Source organism: Homarus americanus, unplaced genomic scaffold, assembly GCF_018991925.1.
Source record: "Homarus americanus isolate GMGI-L3 unplaced genomic scaffold, GMGI_Hamer_2.0 scaffold54347, whole genome shotgun sequence".
Classification (NCBI taxonomy): Eukaryota; Metazoa; Arthropoda; class Malacostraca; order Decapoda; family Nephropidae; genus Homarus; species Homarus americanus.
Window position 1 is genome coordinate 365389 of NW_024715291.1, and position 14372 is coordinate 379760.

Below are 14372 nucleotides of genomic sequence, written 5' to 3' on the forward strand. Positions count from 1 at the left end.
ATAGAACTATCACCATCAAGGGTTGAGTGTAACGTTGCTATTCATTGACAACACTATCCCTAGACTAGCCTGGACAAAGAGCTTCCAATCCCCTGTATGTTATAGCTGCGAACGTGACTTTGCGAATATCATGTGCGCGGGAGAGGCCTGGGGATGTGGTGGGGGAGGGGGGGAGGGGAGCTTGTCAAGGGAGTCCTGAGGTACCCCTGGGTGTCAACAGAATGTCCTTAGATGTCCTCGTGGCGTCCCCAAAGAGGAGGTCCTGAGAGTTCTGTGCCCTCCCAGAGAGGTTCCCCAAGGTTCAGTTCTCTCCCAACTAGTGTAGAGTTGTGGTGAATCTGTGTTGACGTGGATTTACAAGTCGTACAGTCGTCGATAATATTAACTTGTGTGGTAAAGACTTATATTATGTGATGATAAGTGTTAGTTAACTTGTGTTGATATAGCGTTGTGGTGTAGAGAAGCGCTGAATCACGTATGTAACAGCGTTGAACAAGAGGTTAACTGTGGGAAGGTGCTTATATCAGTGTATCAGTACGTCCATATGCTGATATACAGAAGATGTCTTGATAATTGCTTTAACAACGTGTATAGTCATTGTGTAATAGATATGAAACTAACCTAACCTAACCTAACCTAACCTAACCTAACATAACCTACAGTGATATCTAAATACTACCTCATTCTTCACCCCCTCCCTCGTTTTAACCCATCCCTTTAATTATCTTTCTCCTTCTCCACACTTCTCATTTTTCCCTCCCTCCTCACTCTTTACCCATCCTCCTTCTTTCCTTCCTTCCCTGTATCCCTCCCTCCTCACTCTTTACCCTCCCTCTTTCCTTCCCTCTTTCTCTCTCTCTCTCTCTCCTTCCTCATTCTTCACGTCTGCCACCTACAGTAAGGCCTCACGTGCACCCCGGACAGCTAACAGGTTTTAGCCCTAAGAGCATCAATAAGTATGGCTCCCTGAATCACCTTGGAAAAAAAAAAAACATAGGGCCAACCAGGTAGACCTTTACTGTACCTGTATATACTAATGGTTGCAGGAGAGACGTGTCGTGATACTTGAACGTGTGTGTGTGTGTGTGTGTGAGGACGTCAGGCAAGTCAGAAAAAGCTCTCGTTAAATTCACTAAACAGAACATTATCAGTCAGTCAGTCAGTTAGTGAGTTGATCAGTCAGTCAGTCAGTCAGGAAGAACAAATATTAAAGTAAATAATTAAAATTTTCTCTAGAATTATCTAAAAAAAATATCTGGTAAATCTTGGTCCATTTTATCCCTCCCTCGGTGGTGTAGTGTTATGACGTCACCCTTACATCATCGGTGAACAACAATAACAGAATTTTGGAAAAGATATTAAATATTTGTTTAATTAAAAGCAAAATTAATTGATTTATTATCCACGTCGTCATGGTTAAAGTTATTAAAACTATTATTTTGTTTTGATGGAATTGATGTCGAAATATTCAGTGGAATGGAAATAATTAGGCTGTCATGGGTGTTTTGTTTGGATGGGTATAATTTTAATATGAGATTAAATGGCTGGTGGTGATATTTTGTAACATTAGATTTCACCACATTTGGGTTACTCATAGCCTGAGTCACCACTCTTGATATGTGATGACGTGGTTTAATGATGATGGATATGATGCGTGTTACCAAACGTCTACAGGTGAGAAGGAAAAAATATTGATGTATGTTTACGGTTCTATGGTCGTGATTTATTTTATTTTATTTTATTTCAACTTTGTTTTTTGTTTTTATTGTTAGGTGGAGTGGTGGTGGTGGTGGTGGTGGTGGTGCTGGTGGTGGTGCTCCCATTGTGTTGCGTTGCGTTGTGTTGTGTTGTGTTGAGGCAGACGTTTGGTGGGTGAATTTCGTGAACTTTGTAGCTTCTAAAGGTAGGAGAGTGTTGGAGTTTGATGGAGTGTTGGAGGATGTTGTGACTGGAATTATGTACGTCGAGGGGTGTGGTGGAGAGAGTGGATTGAGGGTGTAGCGGAGGGTGGAAGTGGATAGGGTGGGTGGAAGTTACGGGTGGAGGTGGATAGGGTAAGGGGAGGTTGAGGAGGGACGTGGATAAGGTGGATGGGGGGTGTAACGGATAGGGTGGGTGTAGATTGAGGGTGGAGGTGGATGGGATGGGTGAATCTTGAGGGTGGAGGTGGATATGGTGGGTGGACCTTAGGGTGGAGGGTACTAGAGAAGGGTTTGGTAAATTGTTCATGATTATTAATTATTATATTAATTTATCACACATTTACCTCATTTATCTTCTCTTTGTTTTTTCTTTTGTTTTTTCTTCTTTTGTCTGCCTGTTTATCGATCATAACTCAGTGACCTACCCTATACATGACCTTGATATAGCTGAAGGGCGAGAGATACTTATGGTTAATGTAAAGGAGAAAACAATTTACACCTCAAATCTGTTATAGTCTTAATTACGTGTCAGATTAAGGTGAAAATATAATTATGATAATTTACTTCTAATGTATGCGTTTGGTTTTGTCTTTGAATAACAAAATTTCCCACAATATATTTAAATAATAATCGTAAACTACATAATAGGTTTGAATCGCAAATTTCAAAAATGAATAAATCTGAATCGTAAACTCCCTCCCGTACCTACACTCAGTTTATGACCTGAGAGGAAGAATATATTTCCCAATGGACTCTGTAACCAATAAATAAAAAGAAATGAGTGGATAATCCCCCCCTCCCCCCAACACACACACACAAAATACATAATATATCGTCACTTGAAAAAAAAATTAGGTATGTAATTTTAAACGTCCGATGTTTTTTTTTATTGGTATAAATTAATTTACACTGGACTAGTAATTATCCGAGGGAGAGAGGGGGAAGGGGAAGTCCAGCCCTAAATTACCCAATTCATAAAAATTAATCGTCGTATCAAACACTTTATCCCTTGAAATATTCCCCCAATGAATAAAATCGATGGGAAATCACCCCTAATGGATTTTAATTGTTAAGTGTTAAGCTCTTCACTTAACATTTAACTACGGGAAAAAGACGCCGTAACTGCCATTGATATTACTTTCTTATAACAATTCACGTAAGGCAATTTGTAGAATTTAAGAAAACAATATCTAAGAACAATACTTATGAAATTAACAAAATGAAAAGGATTTAAAATAAGACTAAGGTTGTCACATGTCTCCAGGGAGTAACAGAATGTAAACAAACCCCCCAAGCGTGTGTGTGTGTGTGTCTGTATCGTCATGGGGGAGAGAAGGTCATTCCTACGCCTGTCACAGTTTGTACTTTAGGGAAATATGATTGCGAAGATTATTACTCCCAAGGTGACGAGTTATGGTCCAGCTGAGGTCACTTCCTGGCGGCTGTATTCCAAACCAGAGTATAAAGACTCGAGGCATCCATAACTTGATGTTTTCCTTTAACTGGAGGTAAGTTATGGTAGAATCTTCTCTTACTTGTGTCGTAGCTTAAATTTTGAGAAGATATTAACTTAATCTTTTTATACACGATGGTTTAGCCCCGTGAGGACGTTGTGAGTGAATCTGGTGGGTTAGGTTAGGTTAGGTTAGGTTAGGTTAGAATAGATAAGAATGATAAGGGACTCTCTCTCTCTCTCTCTCTCTCTCTCTCTCTCTCTCGCTCTCTCTCTCTCTCTCAAACTACCAGTAACCATCTAATCTAATAGAGAAAATTGCCAAATAGAGTCCACACACAGAGACCCACAAAGCTCAACAAGCACCCTGTATCTATTACTCAAAGGGCATCCTAAATATTTACCCCTCCTGTAATACCTATTTATATCATCAACAAACACTGGGTTAAAAGCATATCATATTTAACATTATTATACCCTCAAAAACATCATAATATATTGATATTTGTTAGAGAGAAAAGAGCAGATGTATGGACAGTTGTTAACATGGAGGAAGATAGAGGGAAAAGAAAGGATGGATGTAGAAGGAGAGGAGGATGGAGGGGTGGAATAGAGGAGAACATTGGTGAAAGGAAGGAGAGAGTTGAGGGGAGGGAAGGAAGTGAGGGTAGAAAGGAGGAAGGGGGGGAATTAGAAGAGAAGGAAGGGTGAAAGAGAGAGAGAGAAAGGGTGGAATGAAGGGATGAAGGGTGGAAGGGAGGAAGGAACAGAGAAGAGAAGTCAAAGAGAGAGTGAGGGGGGGGGAGGAGGGAGAAGGAGGGAAGAGGAGGATCTTATAATAGAGAGCGAGGGAGGGTTAGGGAGAAGCAGGGAGGAGGAGGTAAGATAGAGAGAGCGAATTGATAAAAAAGGAATTCGATAAAGAGAGAGTGAAAGGGATGGTTGATAAACGAGATAGAGGGAGTGAAAAACTAAATGATAGAAGGGTGATGGACCGAAGGGCAAGGAGAGAAAGAGGGAGAGTGTGACGTAGAGGGGCAAGGGAGAGTGACGGAGAGGGGCAAGAGAGAAAGGGAGAGTGTGATGGTGAGGGGCAAGGGTTAGAGAGAATGAAGTGGAGGGAGGGGAAAGGGAGGGCCGCTTCAGAGAACACTTGCACCCATGCAGCGTGTACTTGAGGCCCCACACTGGGAGAGCGAGAGACTGGCAGACAAAGGTAACACACACACACACACACACACTATTCTGGGTCAGGCACCAGGTGGATGAGGCTACACCGTAGGTATAATGAACCCACCTTGTGTTGTTAACGTCGGGCAGGTGTGTGTGTGTTGGGGGGTAGAGGGGCATAACTTGATCACGTCTCCTCCCGGATATTCTGCGTTCAGGTGTAGAAGACAAACATAACCTGTCCAGACAAAAGTAATTTAACCTAACCTAACCTAACCTAACCTAACCTAATAGCAGAGACAATCACATTCTACCAAAGACAATCAAAGACCGTCAGAGAAGGATCATTCACGTTACTTGTAGTCAACATTAGAGGGTACAGCAAAATACGATTCACAGCCTCAGACTTACTTATGTGTGTGTGTGTGTGTGTGTGTGTGTGTGTGTGTGTGTGTGTGTGTCGAGCAGTGGTCCTCCCCTCCCTGCTATATGGCAGTGAGACATGTCACATACAGGAGGCACCTCAAGGCACTTGAAAACTTTCACCAACGTAGTCTACGTTCCATCCTCCGAGTTCGCTAGGAGCATCGAGGCTACCATTATCCATGAACAGCTACGCTGGACTGGCCATGGTACCCGCATGGACGACAGTAGACTGCCAAAGCAGCTACTTTACAGTCACCTAACGAATAGTAAACGTAACGCCGGCGGGCAACTGAAAAAGTATAAGGATAGTCTTAAGACAAACCTGAAAAAGTGCCAAATCGACCCCTTCACCTGAGAGTCGATTATTCCACACCGTAACACTTGGAGGAGCACCGCACGAGAAGGTGTCAATACTTTCGAGTTAGCCCGACTGAAAACCGAGGCAGACAAGCGTCAGCTCCGGACAGACGCTAACTAACGCCGCCCCTCCCGCACTAGATGGAGCCATCCACATGTGCAATTTCTGTGAACGACTCTGCCGGTCCCGTATCGGCCTCTTGAGTCACCTTAAAACTCCCCAACCTAGGTGACATCCTTAATAACTAATATCATTGCATTATGGCTGGATGGTCGTCATACTCGATTCCGAGTGACAGCAAAGTAGTAGTAGTAGTAGTGTGTGTGTGTGTGTAACTTGACTATCACAGTTTCCTTTGACATTTTAAATAGGAATAATATTATTCGTATCTTGTAATACACTTTCAACCTTGACTCACAATCTCCCGGCATTGTTTCGCCCCCGGAACGAAACCTTCACGTAATGCTCAGACAACAGAAGGTGTTTCACAAGCTCGCTCGACCAATTTTTTAACTAGAGTGTAATTGGCATGTCAATTAATTGTTAATTAGAGGTCATTAAGGGGTTTTACCGAGGGGAATGGTCATGGCTTGGGTGACTTTCCGCGGCGTCGATTCTGAAGGTGGATAATGTGAAGGATGATGAAGGTGTGGAGGAGGGTGATGAAGGTGTGGAGGAGGGTGATGAAGGTGTGGAGGAGGGTGATGAAGGTGTGGAGGAGGAGGGTGATGAAGGTGTGGAGGAGGGTGATGAAGGTGTGGAGGAGGAGGGTGATGAAGGTGTGGAGGGGAGGAGGGTGATGAAGGTGGGAGGAGGGTGATGAAGGTGTGGAGGAGGGTGATGAAGTGTGGAGGAGGAGGGTGATGAAGGTGTGGAGGAGGAGGGTGATGAAGGTGTGGAGGAGGAGGGTGATGAAGGTGTGGAGGAGGAGGGTGATGAAGGTGTGGAGGGTGATGAAGGAGGTGATGAAGGTGTGGGAGGAGGGTGATGAAGGTGGAGTGGAGGAGGGTGATGAAGGTGTGGAGGAGGGTGATGAAGGTGTGGAGGAGGGTGATGAAGGTGTGGAGGAGGGTTGATGAAGGTGTGGAGGAGGAGGGTGATGAAGGTGTGGAGGAGGAGGAGGGTGATAAAGGTGTGGGATGGGGGGACAGTGTTGTTTGTGTACTGCTCTTAACCTCATCTTTATCATTTCCTTTTTCTGGGTTTCTACAGAAAGTCAGAAAATGTGATAAATTAGGGGAAGATTTTGAACCACTTAACTAGGAATATTAATGGTTTGAATAATACCAAAACGATATGACTGAATTTGAAATTGCTTGAGCGTGAGCATAAATTGTTGAAATGAAAATGAATGGCTTTAATAAAATACAAATCATTCGAAGGACCTTAGAATCTTTTACCATAAGGCATAAATATTCTAAATGAGACATAAACCACTAGAATAATAAATGCATCGTTAGGGTGAATCATATCAGTAATGAAACATGAAACAGTCCAATTAAGTTATGAATCGTCTGAACGGCTACTGTTGATTTGGTTTGTTTACATGTGAGGGTAACGGACGTAAAAAAAGAAGCATAATGTTGTGAAAATAACCACGAAGAGTATTATATTATTATTATTATTATTTAGATGAAAGGTTTGTGAATCAGTGGCTTTTGTGTAGATACTATAAGAATGGGGAAAAATGCTTGTGAGTGGGCGTGGTGGAGACTCGTAGGAGTTGTGGGCGGGACATCAATGTTATAACTTTGATTCGAGACTTCTATTTTAAAACTCAAATCACACCCCCCCCCCCTCCACACACACATACAACAACAACTCAACTAATAACCGGTTGGGTAGATTCGGGTGAAACTTTTAATGACTTAATGCATTACCAGCCATGACAGACAGTACACCGCTTAAGTATAATAATAATGACACGTCTGGGCATAAGAACAGACCTTTCAATTTAAACTATAATACCTGTCTGTCTATAATACCTGTCTGTCTATAATACCTGTCTGTCTATAATACATATCTGTCTATAATACCTGTTGACATTATTTTTCAGCTGCAAGGAAAAAAATGAAATAAAACATAGAATTAGGATCAAGGAATCGTCCCAGTGAACTCTTAGAGACCTACACTTGACCAGCTAGCACCAAACGAGAGATAATTGCTATGACGTATATTTGAACTGGGACGAGGTTAGTGTCAGCGAGAGGGAGGAAGTTTATCCTTATCTGGCCTCATCTGGAGGTCATAAAGGTCATGTTTGGAGGATACAGTAAGCAAGAGGATAAGCCCACACTGTGTCCTAAGGAAAGAGACATCGAAGAGGAAACATCGGGAGGATTTTAAGACGTGGAGAAACAACATGACCGTGAGGAGGAGTGTGGTGTGGGAGGGAGGACTGAAGAGGACGATGGTGTTGGTGGCGCTGATGATGCTCTTCTGTCTCACCGGATGTGCCCAGGGGCGTGAGTATGTTGCTGATAGCACTTCATTTGATCTGCTTTGACACACTCTCTCTCTCTCTCTCTCTCTCTCTCTCTCTCTCTCTCTCTCTCTCTCTCTCTTTGGTCTTCCCCTTCCCCTCCCTCTTAAGTATCAGACATCCATATAAGGCCATATAATTATACCATCATCCATCCCGCCCCTCTTGCCTCTACTCTCTTTGTTCTCTTCCTTCCCCTCTTCCTCCATCTTTCTTCTACCCCTCTTCCTCCATTCTTCGTAGCTAATTAGGAGTTCCCGTGAGAAAAAAAATTATCCCATTAATCGGAGAAGTAAAGTTGTAAATATTATAAGCTGAAAATAACTATAGACACCTTGATGTTTTTATCACAGAGACGTAATCAAGAGGTCAAACTTTATATCGTTTATAGATACAAAAAAAAGAAGCTTGACAAGACAAGATTGAAATTTACTACAGAAAATATATTAACTTGGTAGTTTGTAAGTTTATACGGTGTTTAATTTAGGGTTTATAAGAAACTAGTAAATTGTAAATATGTAAGGCTTTGACTAATAAAAATGCACGTCGATATAATAGTATAGATTCTCATTTGATATATAGACGATATAAACAATAGGGTGATGGGTGTAAACACTATCATATACAGTAAAAGGACGATAGAAAGACATATTGTTGGAGCTAAGACGAATATTATACAGGTTTGGTGACACGAGAATAATATCTGTTGTTGTCTTGGCTGTGATGCTCTTATTCTTAGGGACCAATAAACTATTCTTCAATTCAAATCATGTGTAAAGCAGTTTTTATTATTTTATATTATTTTTCTTATACCTATGAGAATCTTTCATTTTCTTCGTCTTTATGGATAAATATATTTTTTTTTTTTTTATTATTATCGTAACTATATATTTAATTAGATCTTTAAGGAAGTAGTTTATTTTTGGGGGTATAACTATAAGAATTTAATATCTATTGTTAGTTTTTTTTTTATGTACATTGACGCGTTTAATGGGAGTTCTGCCGCCGTATTGGGCCTGTGACTAAGAATAACTTGATATGCTAAAGGGGATTCTCATAGTTAGTTAGCCGCCTCGATGACCATGTGTGTGGGGTTATTACGCTGACATGTGAATCTTACGCTGACATGTGAATCTTACGCTGACATGTGAATCTTACGCTGACATGTGAATCTTACGCTGACATGTGAATCTTACGCTGATATGTGAATCTTAATTATTTTTACAGATAGGAGAGAAAATATAACAATGATGTGAACTGTAAATGGAGTTTTATTAATTGTGAAGATGGTAAGATTCTGAAATACTGATATACAATGATGGGAAGAAGAAGAAGTAGAAAAAAAAACCATATATTGGAATGTTACTCGAAATGTGATGGGTCGCTTTCCTGCCATAACAAAAAGTGAGGAAAAATTTAATATTTGGGATGGCAAATTTATAGCAAGAATGTTATAACTTTAATGTAGGTCTCTCTCTCTCTCTCTCTCTCTCTCTCTCAATTAAAAAAAAATAGACAAAAATAAACAATAAATCTTCCTCTCAGTGTTCTTTAAATCTCTGCACCATCGCTCAAAATCATATATATCTTACCGGACCTTCCCGTAAATCATTCCCCAGCACGCGAGTAACCACAGCCTTCCCCCAGGTTCCTCCTACACGCTAAAAATCACTTACCGTTCACCTTAAACCCTGTGGTACAACCCCCCTCACCCACCACCCCCATTCTCCTATTTCTGAAATCATGATAATATGGACGAGATTCATGCCGGTCATAAGTACGCTGGGTAAAGGGGTTAAAATCGATTATCCTGATAAAATTAGCTCCCTACCCTACCTTGGTGTGTACGTGTGGTGACCCCCTAGTGTGCCTGTTTGACCTTTGCTCCTTGACCTCTCTTCACCTGGCTCAGTTTGACCTCTCTTTATATCTTAACTCATCTAGGTCATCCATGTTTTATCTTCATCAACAACCCCATGACCTTTGGCCTTTCATGATGACCTTTGACCCTAAATGATGACCTCTCTCGTTGCAGAATGTGGTGGGTCCCCGCAGTACCTGACGGCAGCTAACAGCAGTGGTCATCTGGCCTTCCCGGAGGTGAACTTAGACCTCCACACCGGTGTTTGGCAGCCCTACCAGTTCTATCCGACGGGAGTGAAGTGCTCGTGGGTACTGAAGGCTCCTGCCGCACACGTCATTGCTGCTGCCTTTCTTCACTTTGACACCGAGCAAGATTATGACTTTGTTACTGTGAGTGTTACTATAGAGTGTAGAAATTGCTCTCTCTCTCTCTCTCTCTCTCTCTCTCTCTCTCTCTCTCTCTCTCTATGTATCTATCTATCTCCCTCTCTATCTCCATCCATCCATTCATTGCCCCGGTGGTACGTTGTCAAGCGTCTTAAAAAGAAAATCCTCGATACAAACTTTCTTACAGCCAGAGACCGACAAAAGACGCGATGGAGTATATGTTTCAGACGACTCAAGTTGGTTCAGGTAAACAGAAAACAAAATAGAATCAAGGTACAGAGTATTTATCCCCTTACCCTCTTACACATCATAGACACCGAGGGAGAGGTGAGGGTTAGTGAGGTGAGGCAGAGGTGAGGGTTGGTGAGGGAGAGTGAGGTGAGGCAGAGGGTCAGGGAGGATGAAAGATGAAATAGATCGCGTATGATGGGAAGATCAGTGGATAAACGTGTCCTGCAGGAGCTCAGTAGGAGGAGGAGGAGGAGGAGGAGGAAGATTGTAGAGGAAGAGGAGGAGGAGGAGGAGGAGGAGGAAGGTTGTAGAGGAAGAGGAGGAGGAGGAGGAGGAAAAAAATGTGTAGTTGGAGATAGGAGAAGAAGACTAATGCACCCAGGGTTAGTCATATATCTTGTAAAATGTAAACAAAACAAAAGAGAGAGAGAGAAAAAAAATGAATGGTACAGTACCACCACCACCACCACCACCACCACCATCATCACCACCACCACCACCACCACCACCACCACCACCACCACCATCACCACCACCAACAAATGTAAACTCCCGCGAACTTCCCCAAGAATGTCCTAATGTTATTTCCCTGACTGTCCTACGTCACTAAGAAAAATTTATGAGTTTAATATTCGTTTCGTTCGCTTGACCTTAGAACACAACAAAGTCAACTAAGACATATGTAGTGTTATGATAAATGTATACCAAGCACTCTATAAGATTAAATGTACACAGTAGTATTGTAAACGATTATACGTAGGTGTTTGTTTATTTAACTCAAACTTTCTCTCTATGCAATTCACTCCTACGCCAAGGTTAGTGCGTCACCCCACACCCTACACTCTTCCAAAGTTGTTTATCTTAACCTCGTATTGTGGACAGTGTAGATGTAGCACACTGTAGACTAATCCTTCTGTATACAGGGAGTCAATGTGGCCAGTACATCAATCTTACTTCCCTTCACTTCCCCACTAGTAAAATTATGTCACCCAATCCGCAAATGGATCGACTTGGGGCGCCCCTATCCAGTGGACTCTTGTGGAATCTACTTGTATCAGAACACACCCCCCCCCACTAGAAAACATAAACACAGTGAACTTTATCTTCTGGGGAGTTACCGGATACTGAACTAATACCCGGAATTAACAATCTATATAACACCCTGACAAAGAATATTTTTCCTTCATCACATAAACATCCAACACCTCTAAACACCTCGCATCAACACTCTTCAGTCTCTCTGGTAATGGGGGCGCTTCGATAACGTGATATAACAACAACAACACACTCTCTCTCTCTCTCTCTCTCTCTCTCTCTCTCTCTCTCTCTCTCTCTCTCTCTCTCGTGTTATAGAAAGTCAGAGAAACAGAGGAAGTCAGATAGTGTACATAGTGGATCTTCAGGAGGTACAGTAGCCCTGGTCACAGAAATAAGGATAATGGAAGAGGAAAGAATTTAACATGGATGAAAAAAGAGAAAGAGATGGAGAGTGTATGGATAAATGGATAGAAATAAGATAGTATAGATGGATGGAAGTTAGTATGAGGAATAGGAGTAGGTGAATAAAGTGTTGAGAAAAAGATGGAGAAAGAGTTTGAGATCTAGGTGGTTAGGTTAGGTTAGGTTAGGTTAGGTTAGGTTAGGTTAGGTTAGGGGGTGTGTGGGTGAGGGAGTGTGTGGGTGAGAGAGTGTGTGGGTCAGGGAGTGTGTGGGTGAGGGAGTGTGTAGGCGAGGGAGTGTGTGGGTGAGGGAATGTATGGGTGAGGGAGTGTGTGGGTGAGAGAGTGTGTGGGTGAGGGAGTATATGGGTGAGGGAGTATATGGGTGAGGAGTGTAGTGATGTGGGTGAGAGTGTGGTGAGGGAGTGAGGGAGTGTGTGGGTGAGAGAGTGTGTGGGTGAGTGTGTGGGTGAGGGAGTGTGTAGGGAGTGTGTATGTGGGTGAGGGAGTATGGGTGAGGGAGTGGGTGAGGGAGTGGGTGAGGGAGTATGTGTATGGAGTATGGGTGATGAGGTGTTTGGATGAGAGTGTGTGTGAGTGAGGAAGTGTGTGTTGTCAGAGGAGATGGAAGAGTGTGTGTGGTATCAGATGGAGCGAGAGAGTTGTACACACCAAGACACATACATACATACATACATACATACATACATACACAGTGACATACAGACAAATGATAACACAGCCATTAAGAACGACATCATTATGCATTATTGCCCCCATTACACCTCCTCGACGAAGCTAAATATAGTCATTGTTAGAGATACATTTGTCTTCTGGTGGTAAAGATGAATAAGATATGAAAGTGTGGTGTTGCCCCGGGGTAGTGTGGTGTTGCCCCGGGGTAGTGTGGTGTTGCCCCGGGGTAGTGTGGTGTTGCCCCGGGGTACTGTGGTGGGTGTGTGGTAAAAGCAAGGTTTAGTATTTAAGATTTTTTCTCCTTCTTCTCTTTATGTTCGCTCTCCTCTTTCTCTTCCTACTCCTACTCCTTCTTCTTCTCCTTCTCTTTCCCTCCTTCCCTCCCTCCCTCCCTTCCTTCCTCTCTTCCTAATCTTCCTGCACCGCGCGTCGATACTAGCCACGTCACTCCTTGGCCTGGGAAAACTCTGGTCCCGGATTGGCTGGACGCTTCTAAGGGTTATAATGTGACGTCACTCCCTCTAGCTTTCGCCACCTGACCCATGACGTCATCCATTGCGTCATCATTTCAAGGCACACTCCGCAGTTACAATTTCTCCCTTTTCCTTCCTTCTCTCCCTTTCTTTCCCTCTCTCCCTTCTCCCTCACCTTCCACACTAAATATCCGAATTTTTTATACTGAAATCTCCAACATAAATAAGCTGAGATAGGTTAGGTTAGGTTATTCTCTCTCACACACACGCACACACACGCACACGCACGCACTCATAACAAAGAACATTCCTCATCACTATTTAACACGAGCCAGGAGGTGCCACTTGGTATAGGAATGTCAACAATTAACACCCACACTTACTCCTGTATTCCGTGACGTCACCCACTGCGTCATTGTGACCCAGTGATACATTTCGTGACGTCACTAGTTGCATGATCCAATCACGTTTGGTGTGTTCTCTGACGTAATTTTTTTTCCCTTATCCAATCACGTTGGATGTGTTCCCTGACGTCATTTGTTATTATCACGTGACGTCACCAACTACGTCAAAGGAAATGAAAGATGGTAGGACAAACAGAGAGATAGAGAGATAGAGATAGACAGGCAGAGACACACTCACGAAGAAAGACAGACAATGAGAGGTGGTGCGATTACTCTATTTACATGCTGGTGTATATAACTCTCCCTTCTCTGTAATCGACTCTTGCTATGATTTTATTCTTAGAAACCTGACCGCCTATAATGACCCCTTGACTCCTCATCCTGGGAAAAAATATTGACTCTCATCATTTCCCTCCAAGCATACTATTACTCCCTAATGACAGGCCAAGTTCTCTTAAAATCTAGTGATAAACCTCTTTTAACCCTCTGTCTTTATCATTTTCTTAATAGTGTTTTTTTTTTCTCTATCCTTCCTTTAGTTACGTTGGCGAATTATATATATAAACAAAGTAAACAACAAGGTAATCCGGTAATTCCTAGGTAATTATAACTAGGAAGTGAACGTTGATTGGTTCTTATTATCCAATTACAATGATGTATCTTATTGACGTCACAGTTTTATATTATATCAGGTTATAGAGAATGATTGCTGATTGGTCGATTATCCAACCAATCTTAAAAGTTTCTAGCCAATTGTATCATTCTCGTTAGTTCCTTAATGTAATTGGGGAAAAAAATATATTTATAGCCAATAAAAATGTTCTCTTAATAATCAAAATGTTTAAGAAAAGCTATAAATTAATCGATATTTGTCCTCTCTCTGTAGGCTGTTGTAGTGACGTTATGTTGAGGGTATTGTGAGGCGAGTAGAAAAAATTGTCTTTTGTATGTACCTAAAATATACAGGGAGTCATTGTTGTGGTGAGGGAGGTGCGTGAAGTCTGTTGTTGTGGTTGTGGGGTGCGTGAAGTCTGTTGTTGTGGTTGTGGGGTGCGTGAGGTGTGTTTC

The 14372-nt window shown here is 42.3% G+C and overlaps 1 protein-coding gene across 3 annotated transcripts in view; it reads left to right on the forward strand.

Moving 5' to 3' along the window:
• The first annotated feature begins 304 nt into the window (after positions 1 to 304).
• The window catches only part of LOC121857335, a 118900-nt gene continuing 104832 nt past the window's right edge, over positions 305 to 14372 (forward strand). For all 3 annotated transcript variants that reach the window (XM_042353347.1, XM_042353360.1, XM_042353355.1), the window contains exons 1-3: positions 305 to 393; positions 7386 to 7794; positions 9847 to 10064. In XM_042353347.1, the coding sequence (XP_042209281.1) occupies positions 7692 to 7794; positions 9847 to 10064 (321 nt within the window). In that variant the 5' untranslated portion in view covers positions 305 to 393; positions 7386 to 7691. The remainder of the gene's footprint in view (positions 394 to 7385; positions 7795 to 9846; positions 10065 to 14372) is intronic.